The 20,681-nt window shown below is 42.5% G+C and overlaps 2 protein-coding genes across 7 annotated transcripts in view; one reads left to right on the top strand and one right to left on the bottom strand.

Moving 5' to 3' along the window:
* The window catches only part of fbxo18 (F-box DNA helicase 1), a 64,641-nt gene extending 62,065 nt beyond the window's left edge, over positions 1 to 2,576 (top strand). For all 5 annotated transcript variants that reach the window (XM_059654482.1, XM_059654481.1, XM_059654484.1 and 2 more), the window contains one exon: positions 2,068 to 2,576. In XM_059654482.1, coding sequence (XP_059510465.1) covers positions 2,068 to 2,178 — 111 coding nt within the window. In that variant the 3' untranslated portion in view covers positions 2,179 to 2,576. The remainder of the gene's footprint in view (positions 1 to 2,067) is intronic.
* A 16,004-nt stretch (positions 2,577 to 18,580) lies between these two features.
* il15ra (interleukin 15 receptor subunit alpha) overlaps positions 18,581 to 20,681 on the bottom strand; it is a 97,887-nt gene continuing 95,786 nt past the window's right edge. For both annotated transcript variants that reach the window (XM_048554537.2, XM_048554538.2), the window contains exon 9: positions 18,581 to 18,692. In XM_048554537.2, the coding sequence (XP_048410494.1) occupies positions 18,581 to 18,692 (112 nt within the window). The remainder of the gene's footprint in view (positions 18,693 to 20,681) is intronic.

A 20,681-nucleotide genomic window follows, 5' to 3' on the forward strand; every position in this document is an offset into this window, starting at 1 on the left:
CAGAACGGTAGTCATTGTGCACTGTCCGGGTTCACATGTGGAGAATAGACATTTGTCCAAACAAGGATCACAAGTAAGCCACTTCATCCTTTGAACCTACTTCGCCATTCAATAAGATCATGGCTGATATGATTTTAACCTCAAATCTATATTCCTGCATATCCCTGATAATCTTGCATCCCCTTGATCATCACAAATCTATCTACCATTGCCTTAAAAAATGTTTAAAAATTCTGCATCCATTGCCTTTTGAGGAAGGGAATTGCAAAACCTCTTAACCCTCCAAAAGAAGAAAAAAAATGTAATTCTCTTGACTTCTAGCTGTTAAAGGCATTGGTAGCTCCACAATTATCCAACATTCAATTTCTAATCTGCAGTAACTTCATCTTTGCTCAGTGGCTGAAGGGCTTTTGTGATTGAACGCTGTACCTTCAGCAAGCATAATGACATTAACCATGGTTTCCATTGCTAGTCATTATCTAACAGAGGAAACAAAGTGCAGGACCAGCAAGTCCAAAGGAAAGTTGTTCTGTTTTGAAGCTGTTATGACCTTGCCTCTTGAAAAGCATTCCATTTCCTGCTTTTGTTAAGGAGAAGCAAGAAAATGGCAGTGAACAACTATGGATCCTTGCCCTGTCCATACATTCAGGCAGATCCCAAGGCACATGCATCAGCAGTTGCACCAAGGACTAAAAGATTGTTGGCCAGGGTTGTTCTAATCAACGTAAATATAGCTCTTGTAGAAAGATTAATAAAGATGTTTGGAGAGGTGATAGCCGAGTGGCATTACCACTAGACTATTAATCCAGAGACCCTAGTAATGATCTGGGTACCTGTGTTCAAATTCTGCCATGGCAGGAGCGGAATTTGAATTCAATAAGTATATAGAATTAAGGGTCTAACGATGACCATGAAAGCAATGTTGATTGTCAGGAAGAACTTATCTGATTCACTGATATTCTTTCGGGAGGGACCCTGCCATCCTTAGCTCATCTGGCCTACATTTGACCCACAGTAATATGGTTGACACTTAACCGCCCTCTGGGTAATTAAGAATGGGTAATAAATGCTTGCCAGGCCAGAAAACCCACAGCACATGAATAAATAAGAAAGGAAGAAAAGTGTAGTTCCTTTCTTGGAAGATAAGACCATATCCATACAATGTTAACCAGGAGACTGGGTGGCACAGCTGACCTTTGATGCTTGTATTCTGAGTCGGTCGCTACTACATTGCAACATGTCACGGTGATAGTGATTGACACCAGTTTAAGATACAATTCCATAAAGATAAATGTACCTCATTTAAAGGGGTGCCTGGACTCTGCTGTAAAGGCTTGACTTTGCATTTCTATACACTGCCAGCATCACACAATCCAACATGGATCACACAGTCTTATGAATTTGTTTTCTCTTCTGTTGTTTTGTTGCCTCTGAGCAACCTGTGAGCCTTGGTCCAAATGAGCAGCAGTCAGCAAAAAAAATCAAGAAATGGAATCACACTTTATTTCCTGAACAAGCAACATCTCCGTCAAAGGTTCTGCAGTCCAGACGCCTCTTAGGTCATTGTGCAGCTTTGTTTTAACCACATCAAAACCCATTTCACGAAGTTGTGCAATCACAAATTCACTTACTTCACTCGCAAGATTTGCTAACTTGCTACTAGGCATTACAGCATTGCATAATCTGTCACTGCTGTTGGCAGTCTGAAGGAATGCAGTTCTTGTGCTGTTCTGGAATTCGTTCAGCTTGGGATTACTATAATACCACACACCTTCTCATTCCTGACATGTAATGTAGCCATGTATCTGAAGTAGAGGAGGGGTGAGCAAGGAAGGAGCCCACACCTTCAGGAAGGAACAAGAGGAAAGCGACACACATTTAATTAACATGAAAAGATGGTTGGGTGGGGGGAAGGAATAATGTACTTCAATATTGTGGAACTGTATCCAAGAGGGAGCAGAAATTCAAGGCTTTCAGTTTATTGCTGTGTGTTGTTTTGTGAAGATGGCTGTTCAAGAATGTTCACTATATTCTCATTCTATTTCTCTTTGCTCTGTAAAATGGCAGAATCGTGATGAAGATGCTGGAGGCCCTCTTTGCTGTGGATGTGCAAAGCAACGGATTGGCCCATTGACTTATCTCATTGCACCCACCGAGCTGGTCAAATTGATGGGATAGAGCAGGGAGAATGGGGCGGTGACCCCACAAGGTGGCATCCCTGGGTCTCAGTAGGGTGAGAGCATACGATGGATTCCAGAAGTACGTAGTACAGTACAGGCCCTTCGGCCCACAATATGCTGACCTATTGTCCTACAAGTGATTGGAAAGCCCTGTAATTTATTTTGTGTTGGATCGTTGTGAATGATTTTAATCCTGGTGCTGTCAAGTAGACGGTATGTATATGTAAATAAGACAAATCTAGTCAGCCTAACGGGAATGGTCTTCATGTGATATCCAATTTTCCCTTACCGAAAAGTGGAAGACTTTCTACCCTGGATCAGATCAACTTGAATGTAAAGTTTGTCTGTATTGCTTTTGTAATTATAAATGTAAATATCCCTGAAGGAACAAATGAAATGACCATTTACTACCAAAAAAACCTTTGCGTACTTGTATACCTTTTTTTCTAGAGCTGCTATTTGAAGTGTAATTGGCATGTTTGTTCTAGTCCTCCGGCTTCCCACCACCTGTTGTTATTTCGTTAATTTACAGTATTGTTTGTTTGAAAGATCCCTTGCCAGCAATTCAAAGCAGAACAGAAGATCTGTGATGGTATCCAGACCACTTATCCTTCAACCAGCATTCCGAAAATGAATAATCTAGTTGTTAACCTCGGTAGAACCTTACCTGAATTCAGCTAGGTGTCATTTTTGTTGAGTTTCATGGAGGGTTTCTCCATGAGGCCTAGCGAGATTTCTTACACTACTTTCTCAAACTTGCCTCATTAACTACAGGCCGTGCTCCTCTTATATAATGTTAGCTGGATTCTCCCACTTGTCGTAGGAAGTACTTGCTATTGATGGAACATTCCGGGATCTCTGGCACTGGTGTCATCTTTAAGAGCTCATTATGCACCACATAAAGCACTGGCAGTCTGGTGCTGCCCTGCATGGTCTGTGACATTTACCCCACATATAGCAGACCAGGGGAAGTTAGTTCTCTGCTTTGAGAACAGGCTCCCTGTGGACAGGATGATCTATTGGACAACTATCCTTTCCCTCAGGATTGGCAGAGGAGGCCACTCACCAGGTTACCACCCTGATCAGTGCATTCTTAACTGTTTGGAGAAAAGCCCAGCACTGTAGGAAGATTATCAATGATCTTTCTCATTCTGCAAAGATGAGGGCCATCATCATCATCTTTCTATTTCCTGGTACTCACTACATTTTTGTGACTGTGTCCGTCTCGCACCAATGCTCATAGTCAACCACTATCACTAATGCCAGCAACAGCTTCCCCCACCTGCCTGCTGTCTCACCCACCGTATTGTCACTAGTCCTGCATGCCCTCTGAGTTATTTACTTCCTGACTCAGGATATGCTCTTTGTGCTACCTACTTCCTCACCCGGGACATCACTCAGCCCACAATATGACAGAAAGAGCCACGATGGGCATTGGACTGTCTTAACATTCTGCACCAAGGAGAGGATCCAGACCACACAGGGCAGCTGACTGACTAACTGTGCCAAAGCCCCTGGCCTGATATTCAAGGCTGCCCTTGCCAGGACCTCAAGGACAAGCAGAGATACTATGAGCATTGAAGTGAGCAAAGTTTGTAAGCATTGAGAAGCAAGCATGCAACCCTGGTCCAATCCATGAGCTGGGTGCCTGACTCCGCTTGCAGGATTGATATGAAAGATGTAGCACTGTAACTGAATCATAGGAGTACCGTGCTGATGCAGAGAGGCTGGAATTTATCAATGGATATCAACGTCCATGGTTGTAGGGTGCATATAGCCATTGCCCATGGAGTATGCACTGTGATTTGTGCTCTGTCTCCAAAATGGAAGTCTGGAAGAGCAAGCTGAAGTTGCCAGGTACTGGCTCTGTTTTTGGGAATTTTTAACATCCAGTTTCTATCTGGAAAATGGGAGACTGTATATTAATGAGGTAGGATTAAATGATAATGAGCAATTAATTCCTGATAATAAGCCTCTTACTGCTCCAATGTGAATCATTTCTCAGCATCCAAGACTTGGTTGGAGAATGTGACTCTGCGTCATGATGCATCATGCTGGACATCTCTCCTGTTTTCCTAAATTTCTGACCAGACCCCACATTGTTTGGGGTCTGGCAGGATTCTGCCTAATGCTTTTGTCTGAGGGAGTTTGCTGGGCTAGTATTGTTCCTACATTATGATGGTGACTATGTTTCTCAGCTCAACTCTTTGAAGTCGTGCTACTTTGAAGTGCTAAGGGCTGTCCTGATGTTGCGAATGGCTCTATAACATGTGCACGTTTTGTTTTTGTGACGTGTGCCTCTGTGATTTCCTGTTCTTGCGAAGTATTTAATTCTTAGCTGTTTTGAGAAATGAAGAGTTATTCGCCTGCTGAGAGGCAGAGTTTAAACATCAAGGGCAGCTATGTTTTTTACTGATAGCCTTGAGACCTTTTCCTAAAATGGTAATGTGCCCCATGGCAAAGTCAAGTACCCAACTGAACAGGTTTATTGCAGTTTGTATCCGGTTGGAGTTATACAGCACGGAAACAAGCCCTTCGGTTCAACTCATGCATGTTTACCAGAAATCCTAAACTAATCTAGTTCTATTTGCTAGCATTTGGCCTGTATTCCTCTAAAGTCTTCTTATTCATGTACTCATCCAGATGCCACCACCTCCATATATTTATTATTTCTCATTTATTCACAAATCTGATTTAACCTTCGGTTTCCTATTCTTGCAGATCTCTCAATTCATGATCTAAACTTTGAGAAATCAGGAAGGACCTGGACATGACTTGGCCTGAGTCTGAGGAGAGGGTTTTTCAAACAAGGATGGATATTTCCTTTGTCAGGCATTCATGTCTGCCTCAGCTTTGAGCTGGTCTCATATTCCTGACTCATCAGACTCGTTTGATTTTTCCCAACTCCTTTCTTCGTGAACCTCCTAAGATAAAACATTACCTATATGCATAAAACAGATTTTTCCCTTACCAAATATCTTGTCCAACTATGGACCAACACCACATATTTTCACAAGTTGCCCAGGCAGCCACTTATGATAGTGTTCTTTCAACTTAATTTTCTGACTGTCTTTCTCTCTCTTCTATTACTGCTCAGATTCTTGTTTTGCCTGGATTATTTCTCCGCTATGGCGTGTTCTAAATGTGGCTTCAGCCCTGAAAATCGGAATCTAGTTTGTCCTCTGCAAAACCAGCAGCTGGCATTGAGCTGACAGTGATGTGAAGTATGTTATGTTAAACAGAGAAGTTGCCACTTTGTGAATCCCTAGCATCTGCTGTTTCTTCCAATTTGTATCGAGCGTTGGTTTGAAATGACCAGAATAGCTTGTGCCATTGCCTCTGCTGCTTCATTTGAAAGCTGGATGACGTGATGGTGTTTATAAGTTTTTCTCGATTCACACTTACAAAAACTGTCCTAAGTAATATTAAGGTACATTGTCCCATACAATTTCCTCTTGGAACATACAAGGGTAAAGGGGAAATTGCTATAGTCCTACTCTGTCATTAGAGAGAGTGACTTGTGATGGTTTAACCCGAGGGTCACTATGCCTCAGTGAGGGCAAGAGGTTGATAAGGAGAGTCCTTCATGGTAACATCAGCCAGTGCAGGGATTGAACCCATTTTATTGGTGACTCTGCATTGCAAACCAGCCATTCGAGCTAACTGACTCCCATGTGAACGTATAAGTTAGCAGTAAAATGCAATCATGTGGCAATAGTCAGACCACAGCTAGAATAGTGTGAACAACTTTGAGTCCCTTAGGGAAACATATACTGGCATTGGAGGCATTCCCGAGAAGGGTTGCCCTTGGTTATGGAGGATCCGTCAAAGAGGAGGAATTGAGTAGTTTGGGCATGTACTTGGTGGAAGAAGAATGAAAGGTGACCTTATTGAAACATACAAGTTTCTTAGGGGACTTTACATGGTGGATGTGGGAAGGTTGTAGGCAAGTCTAGGACTATGGGGCATGATCCCAGTGTAAGAGGTTGCCCGTTTTAAGTCAGAGATGAGGACTTTCTTCTCTGAGGGATGTGAATCTATGGAATTATTTTCCTTTTTAGAGGGCTGTAGAGGCTGAGTCATTAATTATATTCAAGGTTGTGATAGATTTTTAATCAGTAAAGGAATCAAGGGTTACAGGGAAAAGTTAGGTAAGGGGAGTTAAGAATGATCAGATGTGCTATGATCCCATTGAATGGCAAAGCGGAGTCAATGGGCTGAATGAGAGAAAACACGGTGTAGAGCTGGATGAACACAGCAGGCCAAGCAGCATCAGAGGGGCAGGAAAGCTGATGTTTTGGGCCGAGACCCTTCTTCAGAAATGGGGGAGGAGAAGGGGATTCTGAAATAAATAGGGAGAGAGGGAGAGGCAGATAGAAGATGGACAAAGGAGAAGTTAAGTGGAGAGGAGATAGACAGGTCAAAGAGGTGGGGATGGACCCGGTAAAGGTGAATGTAGGTGGGGAGTTAGGGAGGGGATAGGTCAGTCCAGGGAGGATGGACAGGTCAAGGAGGTAGGATGAGGTTAGTGGGTAGGAGATGAGGATGAGGCTTGAGGTGGGACGAATGGTTAGGGAGGCGGGGAAGAGTTCTGGGATGCAGTCGAGGGAGGGGAGATTTTGAAGCTTGTGAAGTCCACATCAATACCCTTGGGCTGCAGGTCTGAATAGCCTATTTCTGCTTCTACATTCTATGACCTTATGTCAAACAATGCAACATGTCTTGAGTTCTGCTAATTGTTTGATTCATTGGAAACTCCTCAGTTCCACTTTGGCTATCTGATGTAAGGAAAAGCTGCAGTCTTTAGCATACACTCGCTGGCCATTTCCATAGTTTCAAAATTATCAGTGGAGGCTTCTTTTTTCCTTGGCATGATATACTCTACCCCCATTCCACTGTATCTTTTATGTTCTTATCCAATCCTGGCCACCAAAGATAGCTTCCCAAGACTCCTTATCAAACTCTTCCCCAGTGTTGATCATGAAAATCACATACCAATTATTATTTGTAATTTTCATGAATCGTAACTCTTAACTTCTCACATAACACAACCTTTATCAATTGACAGCTGATTCATATATATAAAATGAAGTTCTGATTTCTAAATCCATCATCTGTATTGGCCACCCATTTTCAATTTAAACATATACCCTTAACAATGCAGCGTTCCTACACATTGTTATACCAATATCATCTGCTGTGACTGGCAGCTCGGCTACATGTAAAAAGAGATTTATATCCTCCCTGTTGGGCTCTACCTCTGCTGAGCAAAGTAATTTAGGTGTCACCTCATCTTTACAATGGTCTTTCAATGTCTTCTTTTAAAAAATCTACTTATTAATGGATGTGGGTGCCACTGGAAAACTAGCAATTATAGCCAATTCCTTTGAGAAGGTAGTAATGAACTGCCTTCTGGAACCACTGCAGTGTTCAGCGAAGAGTGGGGAATAAATATGAGGGGCACTGACAATACTGTTTGTGTGTGTGTGTATGTGGGTGGGGGTTGGAGGTGGTTTCCCGGCCTTCTAACCCAGCAACAGTGAAGGAGCAGTGATTATTTTCCAAATCAGGATAGTAAGGGGTTGGGAGAGGAACTTGCAGGTAGAGGTGATCTCATGCATCTGTTGATCCTGTCCTTCTAGCGGCTGGAGGTCTCTGGATTGGAAGCTGCTGTCAAAGGGGCCATGGTGAGTTGCTGCAGTGTATTATAAAGATGATTAACACTGCTACCATTGTGTGTCAGAGCTGGAAGGAGTTGATATTAAGGGTGGTAGTTGTAGAGCAAATCATGTGACTTAGTTTATCTGTGATGGTGTTGAGATTCTTGAATGTTGTTGGCATGTAACCCAAATGGGGAGTTTTCCATCATATGTCTTTCCTGTGCCATGTAGATGATGAACACACACAAGGGGACAGGAGATGAGTTACTCACTAGAGAATTCACACTCTCTGATGTGCTCTTATGGCTGTACATAATGTACTTACACACAGGCAAAATGAAATCCCATATCAGTGCATTTGGTGCAGATAACGTGAGTGCTGGAGACAGTGTCATAGAAACTCTCTTTTTCTATCCATAGAAATACTGAGTTAATGTTTTGGGTCCAATATGTCTCTGCTTAGTTATTCCTGAAGGTGAATCACTGTGGACTCAAAATGTTAACTTTGTTTCTGTCCACAGAAGCTGCCAGACCTACTGAGTTTCTCTGGCCTTTCCTGTTATAATTTCACATCTCCTACATCTGCATTGCTTTCCCTTTATTTGTAGGTTTGGGATTTGAAATGTTAAAAATCAAAGTAAGTTTCATATTCAGTCTGAGCATAATTTTGATCACTGGCACAGGGAGTGGGTGAGACAAATTCAGTTTTTCCTCACCATCATCTAAAAATTCAGATGACAGCATCTACTCTGCATGGGGAAGAATCACATTTCAGCTTAATCTCATTGCAGTGTATCACACAATTAATGTTTTGTACCAAGTTACTGTTATACAAATTGAGTGTTTTGTCTCACTTTGTCTGGAACTATGGAACACCCTTCCTCAAGAGGAGTGACGGATGCGCTAAGGTGAATTTGCTGTAGTAGTTCACTGGAACCAAAAACCTTTATTGCTTGAACTTAACTCTGGGTAGGGCATAACCATCTGCCTATGACCCAAACACAATACAAAAGTTTGGAGAGAAAGTTTGTACAATGGCAGGGTCCAGGAGAGATTGTGAGAGGATGCGGCTATATTTTGTTTGGGGTGAGGGAAAGTTGCTGCAAAAGACTCAGCAATGGAATACTTAGCCAACTAGGATTCCAGAGAACTTGAATAGTCAGTGAGATGATGGATTTCTTGCTAGTGAATGTTCAGTCTGTAGTTTAAAGTCAAAGAAGATCAGGAAATACTGTATGGCAGAAAAATATTGTGGACGTTATTGTAAGAAGACTGTATCAGTTCAGTCATTTCATGTGGAACAGTCTTATTTCATAAAGATTTGCATTTGTCTGTTATCAAAGCATTCACATATTGTGAATTACTTGAGATGCAGAAACAGTGTTAAAAGCCAAACTGTTTAACTGTAACTTTACCAGTCCACGGAACGTGTGGTTAGGATGATGTCCTTTTGAAATGTGTGTTAGTTAATTTTTAGGAAAGAAAATGCAATTGATGTTAACGTTTATGCCTGTTATCTTTCAACATTGTAGTAGACTGGAAATGAAAACTTTCCTTTGCCTTGCAGCGTTACGTTTAATAGAGCTGAGATGGTCATTGGGGATATTGATGAATTCTTTTAGTTCTGCTTCTCTGTCAGCCCAAACGCCCCACAGGACAATACAAGTACAGAAACCAATGTTACTACATCACACAGTGAGTGCATCACCAATAAAGGACAGAATGAGATTGAAAAATTAGCCTCTGCAAATAAAAATAAGGGGACCTTCAGGAAATTTGAAAAGCAGCACTAAAAAAAGTTTATACACTTTTCTGTTGAAAGTCTCCTTCTGTTCCTCCCCACAACCTGATTTAGCTGGATTATTAGGCTCATCGAGGGTGTCATTTGTAGTAAAAAAGAATTATCTTGGAGCCTCTTCACATGTACAATGAAAGACTGTGCCTCAGAAACAATATACAGGAGTGATTCCATGAATGAGAAACTTCAATGATGAGGAGAGACCAAAGAAGTTGGGACTGTTTTTCCTTGGAGAGAAGAAGGCTGAGAGAAAATTTGACTGAGGTTTTCGAAATCATGAGCAGGTTGGATAGAGAGGAAGAAACTGTTCCTGTGTAGAGGTCATAGATTTAAAGTGATGTGCAAAGCAAGGATGTAGTGAGGAAAATCTTGTTCACACATTGAGTGTGGGATTGCAGTAATGTCCAGGGATGTGCAGGCTAGGTGGAGTCGCTATGGCAAATACCTGGTTACAGCGATGGGGTGGGGATCTTGGGTGGTATGTTCTTTGGAGAATCTATGTCGACCTGATGGGCCAAATAGCCTCCTTCTACACTGTATCGATTGTATGATTCACCACCTGGAAATGGGCAAGGCAGGTTGCATTGAGGCATTCAAGTGGGCATTGGATGTAAGGATATGGAGAAAAAATAGAAGATTGGCACTAGGTAATTGAACTAGTGTGGGTATGATGGGCCAAATGGCCTCTTGTGCTGTAACCATTCTATAACAATTATTGCAATGTTCTCTCAGTCAACTTGTTGATGCATCTGTTTTCAAAAGGCCATACCACTTTTCGTGAAGACAAGATTTTAAAAAATTAATTTCTCAGCAAAAAAAACCAATAATTCCTCTGTGGCTGTTGGAAGCTTCTCTAACCCAAATTTGCTTAAATGGGGACATCCACAGTCCCACCAGGCTGTGCTATCTTTTCAGGGCAGAAAAGAGAAAGTATGCTACTTGAAAAGTCAAGTACCCAATGGAACTGGTTTATTCAGATATAAATGTCGTAGGTTCATACATGTACAAATGGCCACCAGAGGATAATATTACAGAGTGATAGGTAAACTTGTAACACAATCATATATCACTTTGTTTGAAACATTTATTATTGCAGTGATTCAGGGCAATGTTGTACCAGAATCCATACTGTTATAAATCTTAACCATGGATGTCATAACATCCTACTATCACTGATGTTCACATGTCCAATCAATTGTTTACCCCATGAAGTGCAGTCCTTATGTTGTTTGACTACATTATATTATACAGAATTAAATGTTTAGACCATAAGACACAGGAGCAAGAGTAGGCCATTTTGCTCCTCAAGCCTGCTGCGCCATTCAAAAGGATTGTGGCTGATTTATCACTCCTCACATCCACATTCCTGTCCTTTCTCCATAACCTTCACAATTCCAATAATAACATACAAATATTGTTCTTGCTGCCAGAAAATGTGGCCATTGATAATGTGTGTCAGCGGGACCCTTAACTACAGGAGACTGTTGGACGTTATCCTGTGCACTCCCTATCCACCAACAGTGTCCACGTGCAAGCCTATAATTGTTGGAAATTGTTTGTATTCCCTCTTCTCAATTGGGAATGAACTCAATGGAATGAACATCCTGCTACCCTGGTGGAGATAGGTCACAGATCACAGACTGGAGTCTAAAGGTCATCTCCAACAGGTTAGTTCCTCACTGGATCAAGTGGAATGCCATTGAAAGAAACAAGATACGTTGTCAATTAGTTCAACCCAGATGAATTATAGGTTGTTCTGTCTTGCTTTTTGACAGACTCTGGAAGTTCCACATTTTGAGTGTAATCAGGAAACTCAAAACTTCATTATTTTCTGTTAACTTCAGTAATTTTTCAATGACTAGATGGGGTACAGGATGGATGTTCTCAATGACTGGAGAGTCCAGACCCAGGGGTCATTTCTGACTCAGATGAAGAGAAATGTCTTCACCGAGGGAATGGTGAAGCTATGGAATTTTCTGCCACAGGAAGCAGTTGAAGGCAAAACACAGAATGTCAGATATGGCTCTAAGAGCTAAAGGGATCAAAGGTATGGGCAGAAAGCAGATACAGAATAATGAGTTGAATGATCAGCTTTGATGATATCGAATGGTACTGTAGACTTGAAGGGCAGAATGGCCTATTATTTTTTTCCTCCCACATGAAGTGGATCTAAGTGGTTCAGAAATGGGCACATAATCAATAGATATAATAAAAGAAAGGAATGGCTCAGTTTAGTGAACAAACATCTCTTGACATGTTCATTCTTTGCTCCATGTTGTACTTGTTTCAACACTTTCTCATGCTACTGGTGGATAACATTTATCCTGTTTAGTGAGTGATAAGGGTCACCTTTCCGTTTCCTGCTGTAAAGGCACAGCTTCATGGGCACTTGTCACTGTTTGTACCTCGATCGGTAACACTGGTGTGGCATCGTGTTCTTGTGATCTTATGATCTGGTGATGTTTGAACTTAGAGCTGAAAATATGTTCTTGGATTCCATTCAAAAACTTACAGCTCAAGCATAAGTGAAACACATATGCTGTGTTTTCCCTCATTGCTAAGAAATAGATACAGCTGGGCAGAGCTTTATTGCATTTAGTCCTCTTATGCACTTCTGTAAAATCGACAGAGGAGACAAAATTTATGGGGTTTTAGATGGCCAGCCAAGTTATGATGGAAAAATGGCACAGGCTTGAGCGGCCAAATGGCCTACACCTGCTCCTTATTATTATGTTTCTGTTTCACCCTCTGTACATTGCATAGAAAAGTTATAAATGGAGGACCAGATTATATTCTTCAGGTTGTAGAGACTGTTGCAGAGGTTTGGTGACGTTTGATGTCATTACCAAATAACTTCTCAAATCGGAAAGATCATAACCGTTTTCATTGGCCTTATGCACTATAAATTAAGTTTGAATTTGAAATTGGAGGTCATAAATTTGAGACCAGTCATATGTTCAGCAGAGCATTCAAGGAAGATTTGGAGAACATGCAAACTCATTGCAAAACAATTTAAGCTCCTGTGTCCAAATTTGAAGAACATCAAGCAAGTCTTCCCAGGTTTAGGACCTAAAAATTCTCTTTAACTTACTTTACCACAACATATGTCTGTGTTGGAGCTTGGTCTGCACAACATGTCTGCTGGGTTTACTGACCCTTCAATACTTAGTTTATTGTAAGTGACTTGCTTTGGAACAGCTCTGAACCTTGCTGCAGTGCCACAGAAGCACAAGCCTGGCCACTTCTAATGTGATGCTTGGAAGCAACTTCGAATGATTTTTCTAATTTTTCCCAAGGTTTCTGGAACCAATCAGCAAAAAGGAGGTCTGGCAGCATCTGTGGGGACAGAAAGTAGAGTCAACATTTCAGGTCCAGTGTGACCCTTCAAAACTTCTGATGAAGGGTCACTGGACTCAAAATATTTAACTCTACTTTTTCTGCCTCAGATGTTTCCATGCCTGCTGAATTTTCCCAGCAATTTCTGTTTTTGTTTCAGATCTCCACCATCTGCAGTTATTTGTTTTATTTTAGCCATTACAAATGCGATTTTGGAAGTCACTGCATTCACTGAGGTTAAAAAGTCTGTTTTGAATCTGCTAACTTGGGTTGTTTCCAATAAATTAAAATAATTCATGTGTAGAAGTCTACATCATGAATTGGACAACCTCTAAGTTTCTTCTGAGGCAATCTACATTACCAAGGCAAGGAAAGCAAATTGCCTGTTTAGTTACAATTAAATAATACAGAGCACCATTTACATGTAAACATACATGCAGCAAGTAATTCCCTGAAGGGAGTCAGATTGAATATGACAAACTAAAGCTGGCTTGTCCAACATACAACCCAGGGACCAGAATCAGGCCTACTGTACCTCTCTCTATGTGGTTCACACACCCTTTGCTCAAAATATGGGTAAGTTGAAAAACTAGATTTGCCAGGAGCGACTCTGCTAATCAGACTCTATTAATCACAGAATCCCTACTGTGCGGAAGCAGGTCATTCAGCCCATCAAGTGAACACTGGCCCTCTGAAGAGCATCCTACCCAAACCCATCATTATTCCCACCTTAGACACTATGGGCAATTTAACATAGCCAAGCCACCTAACTGGCACATCTTTGGACTGTGGGAGGAAACCCATGCAGACACAGGGAGAATGTGCAAACTACACAAGGCTGGAACTGAACCCACATCCCTGGTACTATGAGACAGCAGTGCTGACCGCTGAGCCACCTGAATGAGCTATGTTTGCTGATTGGCCATTTGCTATCTTAAACAAACACAAGCACCCTAAAACAGTGATCAAGATGGCAGAGTAGTCGACAGTTATAGATAAAGTCACCATAGTCTTACTAGATGATAGAGTTAGGGCTGCTCTCTCCAGTGAGTGAGTGAGAGAGAGACCTGGTGGTGGTTTATTCTAAGGGTCACTGTAAATGAGGGGAGAGGTTGAGCAGGAGAGTCTTTTATGGCAACCTCAGTTGGTGCATGAATTGAATCTATGCATTTGGCATTGTTCTGTATTGCCAGCCATCCAGCAGCCCCGCCTCAACCAAAATCTGTCCATAAAACAAGAAGGAAACTCCAGGCCAAAAGGCGACTTGTTTCTGAACCTCGGTGATAATGGGAACTGCAGATGCTGGAGAATCCAAGATAACAAAGTGTGGAGCTGGATGAACACAGCAGGGCAAGCAGCATCTCAGGAGCACAAAAGCTGACGTTTCGGGCCTAGACCCTTCATCAGAGAGGGGGATGGGGTGAGGGTTCTGGAATAAATAGGGAGAGAGGGGGAGGCGGACCGAAGATGGAGAGAAAAGAAGATAGGTGGAGAGAGTGTAGGTGGGGAGGTAGGGAGGGGTTAGGTCAGTCCATGGAAGACGGACAGGTCAAGGAGCCGGGATGAGGTGGTAAGTAGGAAATGGAGGTGCAGCTTGAGGTGGGAGGAAGGGATGGGTGAGAGGAAGAACAGGTTAGGGAGGCAGAGACAGGCTGGACTGGTTTTGGGATGCAGTGGGGGGAGGGGATGAGCTGGGCTGGTTTTGTGATGCATCATCCTCTGACACTTCCACCATCTACAATCCGACCCCACCACCCAAGCTATTTTTCCACCCCCACCCTTGTCTGCCTTCCGGAGAGACCAATCTCTCCGCGACTCCCTTGTCCGCTCCACACACCCCTCCAACCCCACCACACCCGGCACCTTCCCCTGCAACCGCAGGAAGTGCTACACTTGCCTCCACACCTCCTCCCTCACCCCTATCCCAGGCCACAAGATGACCTTCCATATCAAGCAGATGTTCACCTGTACATCTGCCAATGTGGTGTACTGTATCCATTGTACCCGGTGTGGCTTCCTCTACATTGGGGAAACCAAGTGGAGGCTTGGGGACCGCTTTGCAGAACACCTCCGCTCGGTTCGCAACAAACAACTGCACCTCCCAGTCGCGAACCATTTTAACTCCCTCTCCCATTCCTCAGACAACATGTCCATCATGGGCCTCCTGCAGTGCCATAATGATGCCACCCGAAGGTTGCAAGAACAGCAATTCATATTCCGCTTGGGAACCCTGCAGTCCAATGGTATCAATGTGGACTTCACCAGCTTCAAAATCTACCCTTCCCCCACCGCATCCCAAAGCCAGCCCAGTTCATCCCCTCCCCCCACTGCATCACACAACTAGCCCAGCTTGTCCCCTCCCCCCACTGCATCCCAAAACCAACCCAGCCTGTCTCCGCTTCCCTAACCTGTTCTTCCTCTCACCCATCCCTTCCTCCCACCTCAAGCCGCACCTCCATTTCCTACCTCCTAACCTCATTCCACCTCCTTGACCTATCCCCTCCCTACCTCCCCACCTATACTCTCCTCTCCTCCTATCTTCTCTCCATCTTCAGTCCGCCTCCCCCCTCTCCCTATTTATTCCAGAACCCTCTCCCCATCCCCCTCTCTGATGAAGGGTCTAGGCCCGAAACGTCAGCTTTTGTGCTCCTGAGATGCTGCTTGGCCTGCTGTGTTCATCCAGCCCTACACTTTGTTATCTTGTTTCTGTATAATACTGGCAAAGCTAGCTCAGAGTGTGCATTATCAGAGGCAAATGCATGATCAGTTTTAGTAAAACCCAATTTCTTAGTCTTTTGCCCCAGTCGCCACCCTCCATGATGATTAAGACCTGAGGAATAGTTTATCTGCTGTCTCACTCATAAAAGTCACCAGAGTTGGAGTATTTGAGTGAGACGGAGAGGTTGAAAATGCTGAGACTACATCTCCCAGAGCTTCAGAGGCTGAGGTGGGTGGCACAGCAGCTTACTGGTTAGCACTGGTATCTCACAGCACCAGGGACCAGGTTCAACTCCAGCTTCGTGTGACTGTGTCAAATTTCACCTCATAATGGGTTTCCTCCCACAGTCCAAAAATGTGTAGATTAGATGGATTGTCTATGCTAAATTGCCTATAGTGTGCAGGCTAGGTTGGTTATACTTGGGAAATGCAGCGTCACAGAGATGGGGTTGGTGTGGGTCAGATAATCTTTACAAGGTCAGTGTGGACTCAGTGGCTCTTGTAATAAGGTTTAACAAACCAAAAAGGTTCAGCATTCCATTATCATGAATCGAATCAGCTTTATTTCCAATGAAAGCTTTTTTTAAAACCAAGACCAGCCCATATTTACTCATACAGCATTGAAACAAACTTAAGGACCCTCATATTTTGGCAGAAAATTGTTTGAAGCTCCTGCTTTTAATCACTTAGATTCCAATTTATGTCAACTTATTTTATACAGACTTGCTGAATAATAATATACACTGTTCTTACTAATATTATCAATTTTGGCCCAAATGTAAAAACAATGAAAAGAATGCCATGAACATCAACACAGCCCCGCTCATAAATGCAATGAAAGAACCTTTCCTACATCAAAAAAAGGCTACAAAATAAGGTCAGAAAACAAGCTCACTTGATCTACCAAATTAAAAGATCTGATTATGAACAACACCCTTTAAGAGTAGCCACTGGTTTTCCACAGAATGTTCCGTGAAAATTACATTAAAAAAATTTGAAGAAAACATCTGCTTTTAGAAAAATATATATAAAAATACAGATATTCAGAAGTGGCTCAAAGTTTCCTTCTGAGAAGCTTCGTAGAAATATATATATGTATTATATATATCTGCATGAAATAATTAAAGCATTGATCATCTGCTCACCTCTTTGGCACCAATCTGTTGGACAGTCTGTATGTCATTATTGAGCGAGATTAATCATACATCATAAAAATCCAAAATAATTTCTGTCTGCTGGCTTATCCATAAACAAGATGGAGGCTTGTGGAGGAAGCAATAATAAAATCGAAGAGTTGTACAGACCCTATGATCCAACTCATCCCTATTGACCAGATATCCTAAATTAATCGAGTCCCATTTGCCAGCATTTGGCCCAAATGCCTACAAATCCTTCCTCTTCATAGATGCATCCAGATGCCTTTTAAATGTTGTAATTGTACCAGTCTCCATCACTTCGTCTGGCAGCTCATTTTATACAGGTACCACCCTCTGCGTGAAAATTCTGCCCCTTGGGTCTGTTTTATATCTTTCTCCTCTTACATCTCTACCCTCTAGTTTTGGACTCTCCTACCCTGGGGAAAAGACCTTGTTGTTATAGAACATAGAACTTTACAGCACAGTACAGGCCTTTCGGCCCTCGATGTTGTGCTGACCTGTCATTCCGATCTCAAGCCCATCTAACCTACACTATTCCATGTACGTCCATATGCTTATCCAATGTCGACTTAAATGTACCTAAAGTTGGCGAATCTACTACCGTTGCAGGCAAAGCATTCCATTCCCTTACTACTCTCTGAGTGAAGAAACTACCTCTGACATCTGTCCTATATCTTTCACCCCTCAATTTAAAGCTATGCCCCCTCGTGCTCGCTGTCACCATCCTAGGAAAAAGGCTCTCCCTATCCACCCTATCTAACCCTCTGATTATTTTATATGTTTCAATCAAGTCACCTCTCAACCTTCTTCTCTCTGATGAAAACAGCCTCAAGTCCCTCAGCCTTTCCTTGTAAGACCTTCCCTCCATACCAGGCAACATCCTAGTAAATCTCCTCTGCACCCTTTCCAAAGCTTCCACATCCTTCTTATAATGCGGTGACCAGAACTGTACACAATACTCCAAGTGCGGCCGTACCAGAGTTTTGTACAGCTTCACCATAACCTCTTGGTTCCGGAACTCAATCCCTCTATTAATAAAAGCTAAAACACTGTATGCCTTCTTAACAGCCCTGTCAACCTGGTTGGCAACTTTCAAGGATCTGTGTACGTGGACACCGAGATCTCTCTGCTCATCTACACTACCAAGAATCTTACCATTAGCCCTGTACTTTGCCTTCCGGTTACTCCTACCAAAGTACATCACCTCACACTTGTATGCATTTAACTCCATTTGCCACCTCTCAGCCCAGCTCTGCAGCTTATCTATGTCTCTCTGCAACCTATAGCATCCTTCATCACTATCCACGACTCCACCGACCTTAGTGTTGTCTGCAAATTTACTAACCCCACCTTCTACACCCTCATCCAGGTCATTTATAAAAATGACAAACAGCAGTGGACCCAAAACCGACCCTTGCGGTACACCACTAGTAACTGGTCTCCAGGATGAACATTTCCCATCAACTACCACCCTCTGTCTTCTTCCAGCAAGCCAATTTCCGATCCAAACTGCTATATCTCCCATTATGGTCCATGTTGAAGGGGATGGAGTGGATCTTAGTGGTTCGTAACAGGGACGTAATCAACAGAGATAATAAAAGAAAGGAATGGCTCAGTTTACTGAACAAACATCTCTTGACATGTTCATTCTTTGCTCCATGTTGTACTTGTTTCAACACTTTCTCATGCTACTGGTGGATAACATTTATCCTGTTTAGTGAGTGATAAGGGTCACCTTTCCGTTTCCTGCTGTAAAGGCACAGCTTCATGGGCACATGTCACTGTTTGTACCTCGATCGGTAACACTGGTGTGGCATCGTATTCTTGTGATCTTATGCAGCCACTGAATAAAATAGAAAGGACAAAAGGGTTTATCAAAGCTGAATAAAAATATTTTTGACAAACTTTGTCAATCAGAATAATTAACAATTTTTTAAATTTCAAAAATACACTTTATTCATAAAAAAACTCTTTCTCTCTCTGTCTATTACATATGCATTGTCACAAATGCAGTTCATTCCTGTATGTAGCATATCAAGTAAATAAATATAAATCATTTATCAAGCCAGGAAGAGGCTGATTATTATACAGGAGCTTATCCAAGGTGGCTTCAGGTAACCTCTTACGTACTTGGCTCCCTTGACTCAAGGTTACTGTCTGCTTTTCCCTTCTCCCACTCCACAACTAAATGATGTGGATGAAGGGGCAGCACTTCGAAAGCTTGTGATTTCAGGTAAACCTGTTGGACAATAACCTGGTGTCGTGTGATTTTTGATGACTGAATGAGGTTGATCTTTCACTGCTTCCAGCACTTTGACTTGTCACTTTTAAGCAGGCCAGCTTTAGCTCAGTGCTAATACTCATTCCAGCTTTGAGTCAAGGAAATTGTGGATTCAAGTCCTGATACCACTCCCCTGAAGTGTTTAAGGGATAGTGAAATAAGTTCATGAAGGAGAGAGGATCAGAGGGATATGTTGATGGAATGAAATAGAAATCGATTATAAGGTTTTAGCAAAGATTTGTAGCTCGGGTTGTGGGTCAGATTGTTGACTTGTTCACTGAGCTGGCTTGTTTTCTTCCAGACGTTTCGTTACCACGCTTGGTAATATCATCAGTGAGGCCTCCGATGAAGCAATGTTGTTCTCCTCTGCTTGGAATTTATACTGCCCGGTCTGTCATGGTGAGTCGTGTCATTTCCAGTTTGATCTGTATGGGTTTGTATATGGGGCATAATTCTATTTGTTTGTTGATTGCATTATGGGTTGAGAACAATGCCTCCCGGAATTCTCGTGCACATCTATGTTTGGCTTGGGCTACTATAGTTACCTTGTCCCAGTTAAACTGATGGCCTTCATTGTCCAAGTGCACTGTTATTAAGGAGAGCTCGTCGTGCCGTTTTGCCGCTAGCTGATGTTTGTGTATTCTGATGGCTAGTTTCCTTCCTGTCTGTCTGATGTAATGTTTGAGGCAGTCGTTGCATGGTTTTTTGTAAACCACGCTGGTTCTGCGTGTTGTGGGAATGGACAGATCTGTACATCACAGTTGAATGTATGAGCAATGGCACGTTCCAAACCTTGGTACACGGGAAACGTCCACAAACAAAGCACTGTTAAACAGTGTTTAAATGGGCCATCACTCACTGCAGCACTCCAGAATTACATAGGTAAGAGGAAGAGCGTCTATACAAAACCTTCCCTGCAACTTCATCTGCAGGTACCTACTTCATAGACAACAAGAGGGCACAGTATGCCATAACAAACTGCCCATAGTGCCCTACATTAAGAACATATCAGAACTGACAACAAGACTCCTATGACCACTAGGAAACATGGTGGCCCAGAAACCCACAGCCACTCTACGACAAACACTCACAAGGATTAAAGACCCCAATCCCAAACATGCAGAGCCAACGTGGTTTATAAAATACCATACAATGACTGCCACAAACATTACATCAGACAGACAGGAAGGTAATTAGCCATCAAAATACATGAACATCAGCTAGCAGCAAAACGACACAACAAACATGCCTTAATACCAGTACACTCGGGCAATGAAGGCCATCAGTTTAACTGGGACAAGGTAACCATAGTAGCCCAAGCCAAACATAGACACGCACGGGAATTCCTAGAGACATGGTTCTCAACCCATAATGCAATCAACAAACGTATAGAATTGGATCCCATATACAAACCCATACAGATCAAAATCAGAAATGACAAACTCACTGTAACGGACTGGACAGTGTAAACTCCAAGTGGAGTTGAACGACATTGCTTCATTCGAGGCTTCCCTGATGATGTTACTGAGCATGGTGACGAAACCTCTGAAC

Source organism: Stegostoma tigrinum, chromosome 25, assembly GCF_030684315.1.
Source record: "Stegostoma tigrinum isolate sSteTig4 chromosome 25, sSteTig4.hap1, whole genome shotgun sequence".
Classification (NCBI taxonomy): domain Eukaryota; kingdom Metazoa; phylum Chordata; class Chondrichthyes; order Orectolobiformes; family Stegostomatidae; genus Stegostoma; species Stegostoma tigrinum.